General features: G+C 52.6%; 3 protein-coding genes across 6 annotated transcripts; 1 reads left to right on the top strand and 2 right to left on the bottom strand.

Annotated features, from left to right (window-relative positions):
- Positions 1–945: 945 nt before the first annotated feature.
- On the bottom strand, positions 946–9,034 carry MRPL10 (mitochondrial ribosomal protein L10). Of its 2 annotated transcripts, none has more exons than XM_003278719.3 (5): positions 8,802–9,034; positions 6,016–6,185; positions 4,538–4,702; positions 4,136–4,280; positions 946–1,953 (listed from the first exon to the last, which is right to left on the bottom strand). In XM_003278719.3, the coding sequence occupies exons 2-5, from the start codon at positions 6,118–6,120 to the stop codon at positions 1,700–1,702; spliced, it is 669 nt and encodes a 222-aa protein (XP_003278767.1). In that variant the 5' UTR covers positions 6,121–6,185; positions 8,802–9,034; the 3' UTR covers positions 946–1,699. The 2 variants fall into 2 exon arrangements, with proteins under 2 accessions (XP_003278767.1, XP_003278765.1); XM_003278717.4 differs by having other exon boundaries at positions 8,953–9,028.
- Positions 9,035–9,119: 85 nt separating this feature from the next.
- On the top strand, positions 9,120–14,917 carry LRRC46 (leucine rich repeat containing 46). Of its 2 annotated transcripts, none has more exons than XM_003278720.4 (8): positions 9,120–9,498; positions 9,599–9,704; positions 12,009–12,117; positions 12,941–12,987; positions 13,254–13,363; positions 13,621–13,690; positions 13,922–14,064; positions 14,340–14,917. In XM_003278720.4, the coding sequence occupies exons 1-8, from the start codon at positions 9,489–9,491 to the stop codon at positions 14,708–14,710; spliced, it is 966 nt and encodes a 321-aa protein (XP_003278768.2). In that variant the 5' UTR covers positions 9,120–9,488; the 3' UTR covers positions 14,711–14,917. The 2 variants fall into 2 exon arrangements, with proteins under 2 accessions (XP_003278768.2, XP_030663851.1); XM_030807991.1 differs by adding an exon at positions 11,551–11,629 and having other exon boundaries at positions 9,216–9,498; positions 12,009–12,987; positions 14,340–14,818.
- Positions 14,918–15,278: 361 nt separating this feature from the next.
- Positions 15,279–18,804, bottom strand: SCRN2 (secernin 2). 2 transcript variants are annotated; one of them, XM_030807989.1, is made up of 7 exons: positions 18,261–18,804; positions 17,781–17,962; positions 17,034–17,233; positions 16,381–16,596; positions 16,122–16,309; positions 15,860–16,040; positions 15,279–15,589 (listed from the first exon to the last, which is right to left on the bottom strand). In XM_030807989.1, exons 1-6 carry the CDS (start codon positions 18,432–18,434, stop codon positions 15,864–15,866), a joined length of 1,137 nt encoding a protein of 378 aa, XP_030663849.1. In that variant the 5' UTR covers positions 18,435–18,804; the 3' UTR covers positions 15,279–15,589; positions 15,860–15,863. The 2 variants fall into 2 exon arrangements, with proteins under 2 accessions (XP_030663849.1, XP_030663848.1); XM_030807988.1 differs by having other exon boundaries at positions 16,122–16,287.
- Positions 18,805–19,109: the final 305 nt, after the last annotated feature.

Genomic DNA, 19,109 nt, shown 5'->3' with positions numbered 1-19,109 from the left:
GATCTAAAATTCATTCAAATGAATGTGGCACAGACCTACAGTTTCAAGTGCAGCTAAGTTTTCTGGAAAGAAGTAGTCTTTTCTGGAAAGAATTAGGTGGGGCCTCAGGTGAAGGGTGTGATTCAACTTTCTTCGACCCCAAAAGTGACATAGGCCACTTATCCCTTCTACTTCATCCCCACCAAACTTGATTTACGTTTCAGGGTCTCGCATATCTCTTGGGGACACCCACTGTCTTGCCTTTATTCAGAGCCTCAGCGCCGCTCCAGCCACCCCAGGAGGAGGGTGTTGTTAGCACCTGGCAGGGTTCTGGGAGGGACAGGAGCACTGGGCTGCACTGACCAGACAAGCTCTGGCATCCAGGAGCCTCAAGGGCCTTTTAAGCCACTTCCCAGTGATTGAACATCCCTGGGCATACAGCACAGGGCGAGGCACTGTGGGAAGCTGGTCCTCGGCCAGGCCACAAAAAAGCTGCTGCAGATCATCCTTGCCAGACAGTGCCTGTCCAAGACTAAGGAAGCGGTGGCATTACTTCAAGTCCGAGAAGGAATGTTGAACAGCCACCTTCCCCGGGTCACCCCTGCATCCGCCCAGAATGTGCTCCAATCAAGGATGATGGTGGACTCTGAGTTAAGCATCCCATCTCCTTTATTAGGAATTTCTGGTTCACGAAGACTTGCATGAGGCCTCCTACCCTAGAGCTCTCAGAATTCCCCATTAATAGAGAATCCTAGTTTTCACGCAGGCCTTTTGTCCAGAACCACCAGAGATACTTTAGCTAGTGGGTACAGCTGTCAGCTGCCTTTAACAGGGCAAGCATGTGCAGGATGCCATTTGTGGGAACAGGTATAGAAGAGGATTTTCCTAGGAAGGGAAGCGAGAGTGAGGAAAGTCAGATGACAGAGAAGCCCCTGAGAGTAAGGGAGGATAACCGTGTAAACCACAAAATAAAGTAGAATGTATTTCATTTTATTATAAAGCAGTGTTCCCAAACTTTCCACAGCGTACACCTCGAGGGCGGAGAACTAACATCCAAGCACATCTGGATGGTGGATGGGACCCACTTCTGGGTAACCTGATGAGGACGCTCTAGTGTAGAAATTCGGGACGCGGTCTTCAGAGCAGAGGGTTTGGTTCAAGTCCCTGTTCTGCCACTTACTAACTGCATGACCTTGAGCAAGCCACTTAATTTCTCTGCTCCTTCTCTGTGAAATGGGTACAATGTGCTCAGGAGTGAAGGAACTAATACATGTACAGCACTCAGCACAAAGCCTGGCACACAGCAGCCTCTCACCAGGTGCCATTCTCAGCACAACTGCTTGGTTGAGCTACTGTGGCAGTGGCAGGTTGTGCCCCAAGGGGGTGGGCTCAGGAGCCCCGTGCAGCAAGAGGCAGTGACCAAGGAGGCAGGGGATAATAGCCTTATCTTTTCAGGATCTCTGCCTTGGACCTGGAGAATGGAGAGAGACTTTGCTCCTATCAGGTCCCAAGCTGGGAAAACTAAGGACGAAGCCGGTGACTGACATCTGAAATGGAATCCTCTGCATCTCCGAGTGGCCCGATACCCGACAATATCATTATTAGTGAAAACCAAGTGACAAACACACTCCCCGACTGCAAGTTCTTCCACATCTCCCATGGAGGAGAGCACAGCCAATAGGGCAGTGTATTTGTGCGCAGGGCTGGCTAAACAGGCTGGCTACGAGTCCGGAACAGGGTCAGGATCTGGCTTCCCATTGGCCGACATGACAGAATCCCTCTCGCGTTGCTCTCTGATGTAGTGGTCCAACAGGGTGGTCAGCTGGAGGGGCTGGTGCTGGAGCAGGGAGTGGGTCTGGGCTGTGAGGCGGGTGAGGCCTCCTACAAGCTCCCCCTGCACCAGGGGCAGGCTGGGGAGCTTGGAGTAGTTGATAAAGCCCTGCCTACTGAGGATGGTGTCATCAATGCAGCCACCTGGAAGAACACAGGACAGGGTCAGTTGGGCTCCTTGCAGATGCCTTTCTTCTCTGAAAACAATGTTTTGACCCTAGGAACTTGCTCTCCATTGCCCTTCTCAAAATCCTGCCTTCCCCAGGACCTGGGTTCCACTGTGCCCCACACCACACCCACTCTGCTTGGGATCGATCCCTACTTCTTCACTCTTCCCTCAGAAAACTCTTAATATATCCACCTGGCCCTGACCCCATTAAGTCAGTGTTTCCTAAACTTCCTTGTAAATAAGAATCAGGCGGCCAGGTGTGGTGGCTCATGCCTGTAATCCCAGCACTTTGGGAGGCCGAGGCAGGCAGATCACCTGAGGTCAGGAGTTCGAGACCAGCCTGGCCAACATGGAGAAACCCCCGTCTCTACTAAAAATACAAAAATTAGCCAGGCGTGGTGGCAAGCGCCTGTAATCCCAGCCACTCGGGAGGCTGAGGCAGGAGAATCGTCTGAACCCGGGAGGCAGAGGTTACAGTAAGCTGAGATCGTGCCATTGCACTCCAGCCTGGGAGACAAGAGCGAAACTTCGTCTCAAAAAAAAAAAAAAAAAAGAATCAGGATGAGGTCGGGTACGGTGGCTCAAGCCTATAATCCCAGCACTTTGGGAGACCAACGTGGGTGGATCACCTGAGGTCAGGAGTTTGAGACCAGCCTGGCCAACATGGTGAAACCCCATCTCTACTAAAAATACAAAAATTAGCCAGGCATGGTGGCAAGCGCCTATAATCCCAGCTACTTGGGAGGCTGAGGTGAGAGAATCGCTTAAATCCGGGAGGCGGAGGTTGCAGTGAGCTGAGATCGCGCCATTGCACTCCAGCCTGGGCAACAAGAGCGAAACTCCATCTCAAAAAACCAAAGAATCAGGCTGAGTGCAGTGGCTAACGCCTGTAATCCCAACACTTCAGGAGGCCAAGGTGGGATAATTGCTTGAGCCTAGCAGTTCAAGACCAGCCTGGGCAACATGGTGAATACAAATACAAAAAATACAAAAATTAGCTGGACATGGTGGCACGCACCTATATTCCCAGCTACTTAGGAAGTTAAGGTGGGAGGATGGATTAAGCCAAGGAGGTCCAGCCTGCTGTGAGCCATGACCAGACCACTGCACTCCAGTCTGGGCAATGGGAGTGAGGCCCTGAATCACGGAATGGAGGGAAGTAATGGGGAACTACTGTTTAATGGGTGTCGAGTTTCACTGTTAGAAGATAAAACGTTCTGGAGATGGATGGTGGTGATGTTGTGTAGCATTATGAATGTACTTAACACTGAACTGTACGTTTAAAATGGTTAAGATGGTAAATTTTATGTGTATTTTACAATTAAAAAATTGAATACATATCACGGAGTGTTGAGGGGGTATTAAAATCACAGATTCGCTGGGAGCAGTGGCTCATGCCTGTAACCCCAGCACTTTGGGAGGCAGAGGTGGCAGATCATCTGAGGTCAGGGGTTCGAGACCAGCCTGGCCAACACAGTGAAACCCCATCTCTACTGAAAATGCAAAAAAAAAAAGATTAGCTGGGCATGGTGGCAGGTGCCTGTAATCCCAGCTACTCGGGAGGCTGAGGCAGGAGAATTGCTTGAACCCAGGAGACAGAGGTTGCGGTGAGCTGAGACTGCGCCACTGCACTCCAGCCTGGGTGATAGACTGAGACTCCATCTCAAATCAAAAAAAAAAAAAAAACATCAGATTCCTGTCCCGTCCCCTCCCTACAGAGACCTATGAAATCTGGATTTCCAAGGGATATGTGCAGTATTCTCTGCTCCTTAAATGAGTCAGCATCAGGGGAGTCTGGGAAACACTGGTCACTGGCCCTCGGCACCCTTTACTTGGGCTACTTGTTTTAAATATCTTCATCTGTGAGGGTTTCAGCACCTACTACCCCACTGTTAGACTCAGGGTATCTGAATTTTCTCTCCCTGCTCCATGTCTGCCTTTCCTAGTCTTCCCTCCAGTGCAGAAGTGACCTGGGGTAATGAGACAACACAGGTGTGGGAGTGATAGTCGGCCCTCAATAAATGTGCTATTGACTCAGGCCCCATCCGTGAAAGGATGCTCTCTCCAAGAACATTCACGGTTTTACCAAGACAAGCCTAGCAGATGGCAGCAGGCCCCTCTTCACCCCACCCCTAACTGGCAGGGGTGCTTGCTCACCTAGCAGCGGCAGGAATGGCACAGTCCTTAAGATCCGTACCATCTCCTTGACCTTGGGCTCTTCACTGACCAGCAGCATGTTGTGCCCCACAAAAAGGGGCAGCAGATTTTGGTACTTGGAATCCTCCAGGAAGGGCTTCAGGACCTGGGACAGCAGGAAAAAATGGCTTATCGGGAACAAGTGGGAGGAAGAGCCACCTCATGGGTCATGGGCCACATTAGGCTGAGGGTGCAACCCAAGGGTCTTCTCAGCCCCTAATCATAGGTTAGACACCAGATTAGAGGGTGATTCATGGAGAGGAGGAGTAAGAAGTATTATCACTGGGGAGCAGATGGTGAGGTCTGAGTCTGGTGGGGGTGGGGGGAAGATGGGCAACCCATGCCAAGGGGCCTGCTCCCTACCTGGTTGGGGAAGACCTTCATCAGGATCTTGTGTTTCCGCAGCTGGTGTCGCATAAGAAGCTTGTCCTCTGCGCTTAGAGCCACGTTCTGGCAGACGGCTATCATTCGGTTGTCCTGGAAAACTGCTGCTATCTCCCGGCGGAGAAGCCTGATGAGGCCTGTCTCCTGAAGTTGGAAAGCAATGACCAAGGGTACATCAGCTGTCACTTCTCCTGGCAACCTTGCTCCCTCTGTGATAGGTTCTAGGGCTTCCAGTGATGTCCAAATGTGCAAAAGATCAGGGAACAAGTAGGATAATTGGACCTCTGACTCTCAGAGACATGTAACATCTCCCACTCCTCTAACCTTTTCACTTTCACCTTAGATAATTGCAGTCTTTAGCAGTGTTTTTCAAACCTGAGAATGCTCAGTTCCACTCCCCCGAAAACAGGCCTGCAGTCTGCCCCAGTCAACAGTGCTTGACAATAATATTGCTAAAACTACTTCAATTATCAATCTGACACCATACTTACGTTGAATTATTTTGCCAATCATAAATATAACTCTTTTGCAGTGTTAGTTTAAAATTGAAAAATTTGGCTGGGTGCGGTGGCTCATGCCTGTAATCCCAGCACTTTGGGAGGCCAACGCGGACGGATTGCTTGAGGTCAGGAGTTCGAGACCAGCCTGGCCAACACAGAGAAATCCCGTCTCTACTAAAAATACAAAAAATTAGCTGAGCATGGTGGCATGCACCTATAATCCCAGTTATTCAGGAGGCTGAGGCACAGAATCGCTTGAACCCAGGAGGCAGAGGTTGCAATGAGCCAAGAATATCCCACTGCATTCCAGCCTGGGTGACAGAATGAGACTCTGTCTCACAAAAAAAAAAAAAAAAGAAACAAAGTAAAAAAAAATGGCTGGGTGGGGTGGCTCATGCCTGTAATCCCAGCACATTGGGAGGCCGAGGCAGGCAGATCACAAGGTCAGGAGATCAAGACCATCCTGGCTAACATGGTGAAACCCCATCTCTACTAAAAATGCAAAAATTAGCCAGGTGTGGTGGCGCACGCCTGTAATCCCAGCTACTCAGGAGGCTGAGGCAGAAGAATCACTTAAACCTGGGAGGCGGAGGTTGCAGTGAGCCAAGATTGCGCCATTGCACTCCAGCTTGGGCAATAAGAGTGAACTCCATCTCAAAAAAAAAAAAAAAAAAAGATTGGAGAGATACTCTCCCCAACCCCACCTGCTAGGGTAGCTCTCACACACACATTTTTGGAGACAAGAAGGAAATTCAGGAGGCCCGCCCAATCTAGAGCCCAAAAGCCAATATAGAATCAAGTGCGGATTTCATCTTAAAGTATCTGGATCAGGCAGTCAAACTGAAATAATGACATGAGTGACAATGGGTGAGTGTCCTACTTCACTATGGCCAGAGACAAGATTACTTTAATCCACCATCCCATCACCAAGTGACATGTATCCAAACTCCTCCTTACCTCCTGTGGGGGCCTGGGAGGAGATGGCAGGCATGATGGGTGGATGGCTGGTTTCGGGGGGATATATTCAGTCACAGCCATCAGTTTCTGCCGCTGAAAGTGCATCACACGACGGTGGCGGGTAACAGCCTTGGAGCCATAGCGGACAGTCTGGAGGGTAGGCAGCCGGCCTGGGAGGGGATATAGCAACATGGTTAGATGCAACCTCTTGGAGGCCCTAGTTTATCCCAGATGGAGAAAAAACACACCCTCTAGCAGAGAAAAGCACACAGCTCACAGAGCTAGACTCAGCACAAGAGTGGGATAAGGAATTGTCTGCCAAAAGTCCTGAATTTCCAAAGCTTCTCTTCCCTTTCAATAAGTGACCTGAGGTCAATTACTTAATCTCTTGAGGCTCCCATTTCTCCAGCTCTTCTTAATGTGCAGAAATGCGAGAAAAATATGAGAACAAAGGAGAAAATATTTTGAACACATTAAGAAAAGGGGGGCCGGGTGCAGTGGCTGACACCTGTAATCCCAGCACTTTGGTAGGCCAAAGCAGGCGAGATCACTTGAGGTCAGGAGTTTGAGACCAGCCTGGCCAACACAGTGAAACCTCATCTCTACTAAAAATACAAAAATTAGCCAGGCATGGTGGTGTACACCTGTAATCCCAGCTACTTGAGAGGCTGAGGCAGGAGAATCGCTTGAACCCGGGAGGTGGAGGTTGCAGTGAGCTGAGATCATGCCACTGCACTCCAGCCTGGGCACAGAGTGAGACTCCGTCTCAGGAAAAAAAAAAAAAAGAAAGAAAGAAAGAAAAAGGGGATAAGGTTGAATACACTTTTTCTTAAAATGGTCAAATAGTAAATATTTTCAGTTCGGGGCCCATGTAATCCGTCTCTAACACTCAACTCTGAAAAAAGCAGCCACAGGCAGTATGTAAAGAGACAGCAGAAGCTATGTACCAATAGAATTTTATAAAACACAGTGACTGGCCCTGCCATAATATGCCAACCCCGGTCTAATCTAGTGGCTCTCAAGGTATGCCCCACCTCCACCCCAACCAGCAACATCAGCATCATTTGAGAGCTTGTTAGAAATAGAAATTTTGCTGGGTGTGGTGGCTAACGCCTGTAATCCCAACACTTTGGGAGGCCAAGGTGGGCAGCTCACTTGAGGTCAGGAATTCAAGACCAACCTGTCCAACATGGTGAAACCCCATCTCTTAACTAAACTATAAAAATTAGCCAGGTGTGGTGGCACACACCTATAGTCCCAGCTACTCCGGTGGCTGAGCCATGAGAATTGCTTGAACCCAAGAGGCAGAGGTTGCAGTGAGCAGAGAATGTGCCATTGCACTCCGGCACTCCGGCCTGGGTGACAGAGCAAGACTGTCTCAAAAAAAAAAAAAAAAGAAAGAAAAATAAATATAAATTCTCAGGCCCTGCCTAGACCTACTGAAGCAGCAACTCCGGGGTGGAGCCTAGCAAATAGTGTTTTTTGTTTGTTTTCTTTTGTAGAGACCAGGTTTCACTATGTTACCAAGGCTGGTAACAAATAGTGTTTTAACAAGCCCTCCTGGTGATGCTGACGCATGCTAAAGTTTGAAAACCACTGCTCTAACCGCTGCGCTGACACCCTCTCCTATGATTTGAAGAGGAGAAAAAATGTTACACCATTCTCACAGCTCTCAGACAAGTTTCTCTTTCCTCCTCTCTTCCTGTTTACAGGTAATGCTACAGAGCACCCCACAGAAAACAAGGGAGGCACTCAAAAGCCCTGAGACAAAGTGACCCCTTCATCCTCAACACAAGGGCCAAGACTAGAACTTCCCACTTTCAGTCATTCCCAAGACTGGGATGTGACCTCAGAAAAAGGTCCAGATAGAAGGCGGCTCTAACAGTCAGAGAGTATGGATATTTGCTGGGGTAAGAGGTCTTTTGCCAGCAGCCACAAAACCTGTTAAGACTGCAGGCAGGCTTTGGGATCAAATTAAACTGGATTTTTTTTTTTTTTTGAGATGGAGTCTCGCGCTGTCGCCCAAGCTGGAGTGCAGCAACGCGATTTCAGCTCACTGCAACCTCTGCCTCCAGGGTGTAAGCGATTCTCACGCCTCAGCCTCCTGAATAGCTGGGACTACAGGCACGCGCCACCATGCCCGGCTCATTTTTGTATTTTTAGTAGAGTTGGGGTTTCGCCATGTTGGCCAGGCTGGTCTCAAACTCTTGACCTCAGGTGATCCCTCCGCCTTAGCCTCCCAAAGTGCTTGGGATTACAAGCGTGAGCCACCGCACCCAGCCGAAACTGGATTTTAATCTTTCTTCCACCAATTACTAGCTGTGACCTTGGCCACCCAACTGGTCTGAACTTCAGTTGCTGCGTCTGTAAAGAGGAGATGCGAATGTCTTTCTCACAGGGTGCCTTAGATTTAAATGATTTAAAAGATTTAAATGAGCTAACACATATAAAAATAGTTATCACAGTGCCTGGCCTATATTAAGTGCTCAAATCCATTCATTAAACAAATATTTACTGCACGCTTACTAACATCAAGCACCATATCACTGCTGGCTATGCTGAACGAACATGGTTCTGCCCTTGCGGAGTTTAATAGAGGAAACAAGCAACTAAACAAATGCAAAATTACAGATAGCGACGGGGCTAAGGAGTCCAGGGAAGACCTGAGGTGACATTTAGGCTGAGACATTAAGATGGAGACATAATGCAAAGGTCTGGGCGAGGAGTGGTCCAGGCAAAAGAAACGCTGAAAACAGGCAACAGCTGGACGTTGTTGCTGTGATTACCAGTCTGGAGTCACAAGGAACCGGACGGGGTAAGGAGGCCAGCGATCTAGCTGGGGTCAGAGATTATGGGAAGAATCAGTAGTAGAGGAGGGCAGATGAGGACTAGAGAGCGGCGGCAAGCCACGCCGTGAGGACCTGGGCCACTCCTTACCCGCCTGGGGCAGGAAACCCCCTCGCATCATCCCCGCCACGGCCGCAGCCATCTTCACCGGAAGAATGGACGGAAGCCGAGTGGAAACGGAAAGAGCTAAGGATTGTGGGGTAGCGAACCCCGGGGCCGGAAGCAGTGGGCGTACCCGCCAGCTGTAGCTGTAACACGCATGCGCTAAGCCGGGCCAACGGAGCCCGCCTTTACCTCCCCACTCGGCGTCCAGTCTCTTAGCAACGACTCCGGCTTCCTAGGAACTGCTCCTTTCTCAACCATTCCTGCCCACAACGCCCCAGCTTGCTGCCAGCAAAGCCCCTCCACACCCCTCAAACTCCAGACCCTTCACATCAATTTACTGTTGCCTTCGACCTCACCCCAGCAATTTTCTCTGAATCGACCCCTTTTCCTCCTCTCCCAAGTCTCTGAGTTTCTCTCTCCTCCTGCCATCCTGAGTTCTGCCATCCTTAGGGGCCGCCCAGGCTGCTAGGCTCCTTTTCGTTCCTCTCCCGCCTCAGACCAGCAGCCTTTTATTTTAGATCATGTCTGGAGGTGAGTAGGGAGGTGGGACGGTGTGTAGAGCAGTTGGAAAACAGTGGGGTAAGGCCTCCAAGAGTGAGGAAATGTCACAGTTGGACTCATCTTTTCACAGCGAAGTCAGCCCAGGGTCCAGAGGAAGGGGGCGTCTGCATCACTGAAGCCCTTATCACTAAGCGGAACTTGACTTTCCCTGAAGATGAGGAACTGTCAGAGAAGATGTGAGTGCATGGGGGAGAAAAGGGGTGCTAGAAGGCTGAAACACTCAGGATGACCAGGTCCCTGAGGTGTACTGATTTATCAACTGATCTTCGTCTCTCTCCTTACTTACTCCACACATCCAATCAGTGGTAATGCCCAGTTGATTTTCCCTTCTTAAAAATAATTCCATTTCTTTTTCACCATCCTCACTCAACTGTCTTAGATAAGGCCGTGTTCACCTCTCTCCTATACACCCAGCACTTTGGGAGGCTGAGGCAGGAGGATCGCTTGAGCCCAGGAGTTTGAGACCAGCCCGGGCAATAGAGACAGAATCCTATCTCTAAAAATAAAAATAAACTAGCTGAGCATGGTGGTGCACACCTGTAGTCCTAGGTACTTGAGAGGCTGAGGCAGGAGGTTCACTTGAACCCAGGTGCCTGTAGCTGCAGTAAGCTATGATCATGCCATTGCATGCCAGCCTGGGCAACAGGGTGAGACCCTATTTCTAAAACAAACAAACAAAAAGTAAAGTATTTTTAATTACTTTTTTAGAGATGGGGTCTTGCTCTGTTGGCCAGACTGGTCTTGAACTCCTCAAACAATCTTCCTACTTCAGCCTCCTGAGTAGCCAAAGTGATCCTTTTAAATAACAAATCTAATCAGGCACTCACTGATAGAAACTTCCTCCCAAATAAAATCCCAATGCCTAAGCATGAGTTGACTTCTGCTTTTCAGCCTTATTTCTGGCCACTCTCCACAAGTGTACAATTTCCCACACTGTGTACTCACACCTTAGTACCTTACTACTCAGAGTATGTGTGAGCGGGAGGGGGTGCAGGGGTAGGGCAGCAACATTGGCATCACAGGGGGCTTGTTAGAAGCGGAGAATCTCAGCCCCTCTGCCCGATCTACTGAATTAGAATCTACATGGGCATATTGGAGTTTCTGAAGGGCTGAATTAGCACATAATATTCCTTCTGCTTGAAATGCCTTCTCCCCATATCCTCCTACCTTCATGGCTAATGCCTACTCATCTGTCACCTCCTCTAGGAAGCATTCCGATTCCTCCTACTCTGAACTTAGTGCACAGCCTATGTACACCCTTTGTCCCCTGTACTTGCTTCTGTTATCCACTTGTCATAGATGTTTGGCCGGCCTTCCTTCCTTCCTTCCTTCCTTCCTTCCTTCCTCTCTTTCTTTCTTTCTTTCTTCTTCCTCTTCTTTATTCTTTCTCCTTCTTCCCCTTCTTCCTCTTCCTTCACCTCCTTCTTCTTCCTTTCCCCTGTACTTGGCTCTGTTATCCACTTGTCATAGATGTTTGGCCTTCTTCCTCTTTTTTTTTTTTTATTTTTTTTTGTTTTGAGACGGAGTCTCACTCTGTTGCGCAGGCTGGAGTGCAGTGGCGTGATCTTGGCTCACTGCAATGTCTGCCGCCCAGGTTGACGCGATTCTCCAGCCTCAGCCTCCCGAGTAGCTGGGACTACAGGTGTGCGCCACCACACCCAGCTATTTTTTTTTTTGTATTTTCAGTAGAGATGGGGTTTCACCATGTTAGCCAGGCTGGTCTTGAACTCCTGACCTCAGGCAATCCGCCTGCCTTGACCTCCCAAAGTGCTGGGATTACAGGCATGAGCCACCTCGCCCAGCCTCTTTTTTTTTTTTTTAAATGACATAGGGTCTTGCTCTGTCACCCAGGCTGAAGTGCAGTGGCATAATCATGGCACACTGCAGCCTCGACCTCCTGGGCTCAAGCAATCCTCCTGCCTCAGCCTCCCAAAGTGCTGGGAGTACAGGGTAAGCCACCATGGCCAGCCTGCCCTGCTTCTTTAATAGTGGTGGGCATAGACTGTCATTTGTCCCTAGTAGGCACTCAGCAATGTTGTGGAATGAATGAATGGGTGGATGGAACAAGTGCTTTTTCCTCCATGAACCACTCAAAAGGAAGGTGAGGAAGGATCTTTCTGCAGTGTCTTATCTCTGTCCCACCCCTGCCTCCACCATCCAAGCTGGCCAGAGGAAGGCTTCTCTTGCCTCTGAATCTCTCCAGGAACCATAAGCTGCCATCCCCCAATTTCCCAGAGGGCCCTTACTCCTCTCTCTCACCCTTCCCAGTGCTAACGATAGAGATACAAGTCTGCAAGTCAAGCCAGTTTCATGATCTAGACACCACCTCAAGATGTCAAGATGTTTCTTACATCTCATTAAAATCACTCAGCCAACTACCCCTCCTTGAAACCCCTTCCCTCCCCCCTCTCTCCTATCCTCCCTGCTAAGAGACCACATGAGTGGTGCTCTAACTCCACCCTTACTGACTCTTCTCCCAGGTTTCACACTCTTGATGAACTGCAGACTGTCCGCCTGGACCGGGAGGGGATTACTACTATCAGGAACTTAGAAGGCCTCCAGAATCTTCACAGTCTCTATCTGCAAGGGGTAACTTCTTTCTCCACCCTTCCCCTCCCCTTGACCCCTGTGGACCTAATCTGTCTCATCTGAAAGGAGCCAACCAGGTCATCTTGCCCATTCCCTGGTGTTCAGGCAGGCAGACCTTCATTTAAACCATTCCCAGATGAATGACATAGGGTCCTGAATTGAAAGACTAATTCCCTCAAAATAGATCCTGAACATGACCTGTGCTCCCTCCACTGTTCTTTAGGCACTTCTCTTGATCCAGAAGTTCTTCTTGGCATCTACTCTAAATCTTTCATGTTAAATAGCTCCAGCCCATTTCCTGTTTTGAAGAAGAGGAAACTATGAAGATTCCTCTACATCATTCAGATCCTACTTGAAGGCTGTTTGGTGGTGGTGGTGGTGGTGGTTGGTTGATCTTCAGCCTTCCCCTGGTTGAATATTCCCAGCTCGCTTCAACTTTCCCCATAGAAACTTTACCCATCAAGTTCCTGTATGCTCATTGTTCTCTCTGTGTATGCAAGCCACCACCAAGGCCCTTTCCATTTTCCTGGTGGCTTCTTGGTTTCCTTTTCTGATTCCCAGGTCACTCTTTGGTTGCGGAATCAGAAGAGTACACTTAGTCAGGTTTAGATACCCCAGGTTTACACCCTTAACCATCCACATGGAGAAAGAAAGTCATCTTTCTTAAGGTAGTGGCAACCTGTTCAAGGAGTGGGGTGACCATTCCCAAAGTGCCAGATCTCCAGCTGCAGGAGTAGACATGGTCTTGGGGCTTTGTCCCCGTAAAGGGCCCCTGGCGTATCTGATCTCAGCTTGGTTTCCCCGCTTCGGTTTCTTCTTGCAGAATAAGATCCAGCAAATTGAGAACCTGGCTTGCATCCCCTCCTTGCGGTATGTGGTGCCAGGGCTCAGGCAGGGGAAGAGGGGTCGGGGGAACCTAGCCATACCCCAAAGAACTGGTTCAGATTTCTCCAAGCCTGGGTCCTTGTCAGTCAAGGACCAGCAAGCCTAGATCTACTCCCTCACCCCAGAAGGCCATGTGTCCCTACTGGTCATCAGCTGCCTAGCCCAGGGACCCCGGTGTCAGGTACCCTCCTCTTTTCCTCCAGCTGTTCCATGATTCAGCTCTGCCTCTGTACCCCTTCCTTCCCCTACAGCTTCCTGTCTCTGGCAGGAAACCAAATCAGGCAGGTGGAAAACCTCCTCAACCTCCCATACCTCCAGTTTCTGGACCTTTCTGAGAACCTGATAGAAACGTTGAAGCTGGGTAGGAACCCACTTGCCCTCACTTACCAAACACATCCCCTGTGGGGCCTGCCCTCCCCTCTGCACCCATCTGCCTGTGCTTCTATTAGCCATGCCCCCACAGGTCCACATTTCATCCTCAGGGAGTTCAAGGGGTTGTGCCTAGAGGTACTGGCTTTGGACTAAAAAGTGGGTATGAGAACCCCATTCCCATCGCTTCATGGCCTTTTGGCTAAGATCAAGTGAGAACCCCATTTCCTCTCTCTTTGCTGTGTGCAGATGAGTTCCCCCAGAGCCTTCTCATCCTCAACCTGTCTGGAAACAGCTGCACCAACCAGGATGGCTACCGGTAAGGAGTGGAGGGTGGGAAGAAAGGTCATGGCTGAGCTCTACCTGCTAACTCAGCCCAGGCCCCCCTCAGCCTGCAAACCTGGGGTCACTGTCCATGACACCTTCTCCCCTACCTCCTACCTAGCTCATGAGCCACCACCCCTCCGGGCGTGGGTGCTGTGGTGCATGTCTTTGCATCTTCCATGCCAGGGTGCCCTCCTGGGTAACCTCTGCTCCTTCTGCTTTGCAGCGAGCTGGTGACAGAAGCCCTGCCACTTCTCCTGGATCTGGATGGGCAGCCTGTGATGGAGCGCTGGATTTCGGACGAGGAGGATGAAGCCTCAAGCGATGAGGAGTTCCCGGAGCTGAGTGGCCCATTCTGCTCAGAACGAGGTGACCCTGCTTTCCAAGACTTTCAGCCTCCCCAGAGCCCACCTCTGCCCTGTGGGACATGAGGGAAGCTAAGATGGCAGTGGCGTCTGGGGAGGGGAGCCCCAAGTGCAGATCAACATCTGGGCCAGAGCCAGGTGTCAGTTCTGGGCCCCAGCCTCAGGCTCCTTCCCACGAGGGACAAGGGGCCAGCCAGAGACTTCCCTGAGCCCAAGGACCCGCCTGCTGAGCCCAAGGCTCCACCCACCCTGTACCCTCCACCCCCTGGCCCCTCACAGGCTTCCTCAAGGAGCTGGAGCAGGAGCTGAGCAGGCACAGGGAGCACCGGCAACAGGCGGACCTGACAAAGCACCTGCTGAGGACGGAGATGCAGCCCACCCTCACCGACCTGCCGCTGCTACCTGGGGTGCCCACGGCTGGGGACAGCAGCCCTTCTGCCACTCCTGGGCAAGGGGAGGAGACAGTCCCTGAGGCCGTCTCCTCACCCCAGGCCTCCTCTCCCACCAAGAAACCATGCAGTCTGATTCCCAGGGGCCACCAAAGCTCTCTCTGGGGAAGGAAGGGGGCACGAGCAGCCACAGCCCCCAAGGCCTCTGTGGCTGAGGCCCCCAGCACAACCAAAACTACGGCCAAGAGAAGCAAGAAATGATTTTCTGTCAACCTTTCTCTATTAGTGGAGAGGAGTGGGGCCTGCCCCCCTTCTCAGACCTCTGACCTGTGACAGGAGCCCATCCCCAGTAAAGTGTCTCTAGGCCCTGAATATGCTTTTCATGTCACTTGGGGTATCTCAGGGGAAGCAACCAGTGAAAGCTCCAGGAAACAAAATACAGAGCCCAGTGAGCCACCTGATTCTAAAGAGCGAGTTTGGAATCTTTCAGGAGCTACCCACAGGGCAGGCATGCCTCAGGCCCCCCGCTGGCTTCCTGGCTCCCATGTGGGCAGGAAGCAGGCACTACCTCATGGAAGATGCCATCTCACTGCCACCCCTACATAGTGCCCTTCCCCGGTCCAAGCCAAGGACCAAGAAGCTGTGGTCCTAGTCATCCCCAACAGCAGCCAGCTCCTGTCCCCTCCCTGTCCTCCTACCTAGTCCCCATCACTCACCCACTCACAGGAATGAGTACACAACCACAGGCCCTGCAGCCAGCCCACAGCTGCCTTTGGGCCTCACTTGGATCTCCCACCCCCACTGGTCCTGGGATAAAGTTCACTGAAGAGAAAATAAAGCACATTTATTAAGGCAAAGGCCAAGCTGGCCGCTCAGAACATGGCCAAGGAGCGTGAAGGGATTGCTCCAACTTCACCACCACTCAGGGCAGTTGGCCCCAGGGGTCCTGGGCCCACCCCAGGCCAGCAGAAGCTATGAAGCTTACGCGTAAACCTGGCTCTCCCTCTTCACGAAGGCCTGGAAGAGGCTGCCCAGCTCCCGGAGAGGTGGGGTCCACTCGCCGGCCAGCAGCCCCTGTGTGGCCTTGAGGCCTTCCTGCTCCAGATCCCGCTGTTTCTGCTGGAGCTGCTGCCCCCGATCCTGCCCCAAGGGAAAGCTGAGATGAGTCTGTCCAGGACAGGCTTCCCACCAGGTGAAGGTGGGACTGTGTGCCACCTCACACAAGCAGGAGAAAGGAGAGACCCCCACCCGACATTCCCCAAAGGCAGTTGCTGGCTTCTAAGGGAGGATCTCCTCTCCCCAGCTCTGAAATCTCTTCCACTCCCAGGTTCCCTCATATATCCAGAGTCCCACTGGGAGTGGGGGAGGTCTGTCATCCCCTCAGGGTAGCCCCTACTCCCTGGGGGATACCTGATCACTCTCCATCAGCCCCAGGGCTGCCTGGTGTCCACGGTAGAGGGTATGCCGACGATCTACCTGCGTCTGGAATCGGGGCAGGGTCCGAACAGGGTCCTGTGCTCCAAAAGTGGGGGACAGCACCTGGGGGGCCTGGGTCACCCCCACCCCGAAGATGAAAGGTTTGAACACAGACCTAGAAGGGGCACAGATGGAAGGGCGGAGATATATCAGATCCTCTCTTCTCCCCAGCCTTCCCCACCCTCATTCTTCCCACCTGGATGGGTCTGGCGTGGCGGTAAGAAAGTGCACGCAGGGCTGCGTGGGATCCTGGGGCAGGACAGACACCATGCTGGCCGTGGTGCAAAAGCCTCCTGAGTCCATACAGATACCACTCTCCTTGTCCCTGAGGATGCCCATCATCACCTCTGCCGTGATGCCCCCTGCCAAGGAGTAGGGGGGAAGCTGTGGGAGGGGAGAGTGGCTGGCACTGCTGTGGCCCTCCTGGCCCCCAGCCCCCTCCACCACTCACTAACCTTGCCGTTGCCGCAGCAGCTCCCCCCCTGCCCGGAAGCGGGCCTTGGCAGCCTCCATGCGCACAGGCTGCTGGGTCAGGGAGAAGACCTGAGCAAAGTCAAAGGCGCCCTGCCCATCCCACCAGCCCTTGGCCTGGGCATGCGTCTGCAGCTCCGGGTGTTGGGCTGAGATGTCCTTGCCAATGCTCAGCTGGTTGGAGATGTTGCGGGCCCCCTCTGTGGAGGAGATGGGGGAGCGGTTCATTTACCATTGAGCATCTATTCTATGCCAGGCACTGGGCGAGGTGCTGAGAACATGGTGAAGAAGAGAACGACCTACCCTCATGGAGCCTACAGTGTGATGGGGGAGGCAGACAAAATAATCACAGAGATAAATGTAAGCATGCAACTGTGTTGAATGCGACGAAAAAGAAGTACCTGCTTGCATATGAGCAGGAAACCTGACCACCCAGGGAAGTCCAGGAAGGCTTCCCAGAAGAAGCAACAGGCTATAGCACAAGCAAGACTTAACTAAGTGAAGGGGAGGAGAATTCCCAAGTGGGCTCATCTCCCATCTCCCTCGATGTCCCAACAGGCTTGCACCTGGATCGGGCCCGTCCCCGCCCCTACCATCTCTCCCACTTCCCAAAGCTGGCAGAAAGGGAACACCTCACCCTGTATCCTCTGTGCAGCCCAGAGCCTCCCAGCTGTCTCCAGCACCCATGCCTCAGTGCGGTCAGCCAGCAGGAAGGTGCTATGGTAGGAGAATGGCACAGGGTCCTCCAGGCAGCTGCCCCCTTGCCCATAGCGCTCCAGTAACCCTGTGATCACATGCAAAGCCTCCTGGGCAGAGCTGCTCCGTTCCAAAGCCAGCCTGGCAAGAGAGAGGGCCAAGGGACAGAAGGGTGACAGAGGGATCAATGGCTGGTGGCAGAAGCTCCAGGGGACAGAAGAGGGCCGGAGAGGTTTGGTGACAGGCCCAAGTCACACAGCAAATCTCCTGGCACTGATCATATCAAACGCAATTATGCCAGTGGCTTTCAGTGCCCTGGTTCCATGTGCTATGCTTTGAGGGTTCCATGAAAAGGCCTGAAACACAGTTTCAGAGAGAGAAGTGTCTTGAGCCCCCAACCTCTCTCCACCCAGAGCTGCTCCATTCACTATTACTGGTTTTATAAACCGGGACTCTACGTGAGATTTCAACTGAAAATAAATAAATAACCACTGCTCTATTTCTGGGCCAGGAGAGGCTCAAAGGTGGCTGCTGCTGCAGCCTTCCTCACGAAGGCACAAGGGCAGAGTCTGCAGAGAGGAGGAGGCCCCCGTGAACCAGGCTGGGGGAGGGATGGATGGGCCCAGGTCAAAATTCAGCCCCCAGATTTCTGGTGTGTCAGGCAGATGAGGAAGGGCAGGGTCTGCACCTGAGTAGGTCCATGCCCAGCAGGGCTTCCCCCTCCCCAACTGGCTCCTTCGTCCACACAGCCTCGTTGCCAATGCAGACACCATGCTCGTTGGCGCCCATCTCAGCCCCCCATAGCCAAGAAGGACGGCTCAGAATCACAGCCTGCGTCTTCGACACCTGTTCCACTTCAATGTAGGTGCACTAGAGGTGAGGGAGGAGAAAGGAAGCGTCCACTCATAGAGGGGCGGCCCCTCGAGTGCTGGCACTCTGCCAGTCACCTTATAGATCCCTTTGAGGAAGGTCTCATTCCCATTTTACAGAAGAGGAAACTGAGGTAGACTGAGGCTACATAATGGGCTCAGGTCCAGGTTGGTAAACCTAAAGCTTATGCTCTTCCACTACTTCTGGCAGCCTCCCAGGTGTGGGGAGCAGGGAAGAAGGTCTTAAAAGAATGCAGAGATCTGCCACACCTCCCAGCACCCCGTAAAGTCTAACCCACCTGGAGCCGGCTGCCAGGAGTGTGAGTGCCTGCGGGGACAAACACCACCTCCTGCACCTCGTCGCGGGGTCGGTCCGAGTTCTTGGCAAAGATCACAGCCGGGATGGCTGAGGCCGGGGGCACGGAGACAAAGCAGTCGCAGGAACATGGGGAGTCAGGGCTCGACGATGCCATCTGGGGAGAGGCGGGCCTCTCTATAACCCTGGCCACAGCTCAGCCCCGAGGAGCCGCCTACCCCGACACGTGTAAAAGACGCGCAGGGAAGACACCGCCGTGGCTTCTGGACGCTCGGCGCACACACCATGCACGGGTGTGCGGGAACGGAGGTGCCCACCCTCTCCCCAGGCTCCAGGCTTGGGAGTCCGCAGGCGGGCACTCCGAGGGTCCCGCCCCCACTGGGAGTCCCGGCCCTTCGGAGCAGTCGTGGGACCGTCCCCCTCGCTACCCCAAGAGTCCAGCGGCCCTGCGCATGTCCAGATACCCGACCCTCTTCTGTCCAACGCTTCTCTCACCCCCAGTACTGTATTCCCCTCACCCTCTCTCCCTCCAAGACACCAGCTCGGTCCTGGGTGCCACCTCCTCCGCTTCTGGCCAGGGCCGCCCCATTGGGCGGAGACTCCCGGGTGACCTGGAAGGCCTTCGGCCTCGGGGTCGGAGCCGGAACGGAGCCTGCAGCTCCGCGATTTTCCACCAGGGCGCGCGCCTGCACTACTTCCCGGAGCGGAGCGGCCTTGCGAGTCCCACCTGGCTCCCTGTCCTACCCAGGCGCCCATTTCAGGCCTGACAAAGGCTGCTAACCCCGCGGAGTCACTGCGGGGAGCTGGAGCTGGGGGTGGAAAGGATCCCGCG

Source organism: Nomascus leucogenys, unplaced genomic scaffold, assembly GCF_006542625.1.
Source record: "Nomascus leucogenys isolate Asia unplaced genomic scaffold, Asia_NLE_v1 Super-Scaffold_258, whole genome shotgun sequence".
Classification (NCBI taxonomy): domain Eukaryota; kingdom Metazoa; phylum Chordata; class Mammalia; order Primates; family Hylobatidae; genus Nomascus; species Nomascus leucogenys.
This window is presented reverse-complemented; position numbering and strand designations above follow the sequence as displayed.

Excerpts from the sequence above, each read along its gene's own strand:
- MRPL10 (XM_003278717.4), bottom strand. The coding sequence starts at position 9,004 with ATGGCTGCGGCCGTGGCGGGGATGATGCGAGGGGGTTTCCTGCCCCAG. Across the intron at positions 4,281-4,537 it reads TGAAGGTCTTCCCCAACCAG|GTCCTGAAGCCCTTCCTGGA; the intron begins GTAGGGAGCAGG and ends CTGCTGTCCCAG. Across the intron at positions 1,954-4,135 it reads GCCATTCCTGCCGCTGCTAG|GTGGCTGCATTGATGACACC; the intron begins GTGAGCAAGCAC and ends GTGTTCTTCCAG.
- LRRC46 (XM_003278720.4), top strand. Across the intron at positions 12,118-12,940 it reads ACAGTCTCTATCTGCAAGGG|AATAAGATCCAGCAAATTGA; the intron begins GTAACTTCTTTC and ends TTCTTCTTGCAG. Across the intron at positions 13,691-13,921 it reads ACCAACCAGGATGGCTACCG|CGAGCTGGTGACAGAAGCCC; the intron begins GTAAGGAGTGGA and ends TCTGCTTTGCAG.
- SCRN2 (XM_030807988.1), bottom strand. The coding sequence starts at position 18,434 with ATGGCATCGTCGAGCCCTGACTCCCCATGTTCCTGCGACTGCTTTGTC. Across the intron at positions 17,963-18,260 it reads CTCCTGGCAGCCGGCTCCAG|TGCACCTACATTGAAGTGGA; the intron begins GTGGGTTAGACT and ends CCTCACCTCTAG. Across the intron at positions 16,597-17,033 it reads GGCTGCACAGAGGATACAGG|AGGGGGCCCGCAACATCTCC; the intron begins GTGAGGTGTTCC and ends TCTCCTCCACAG.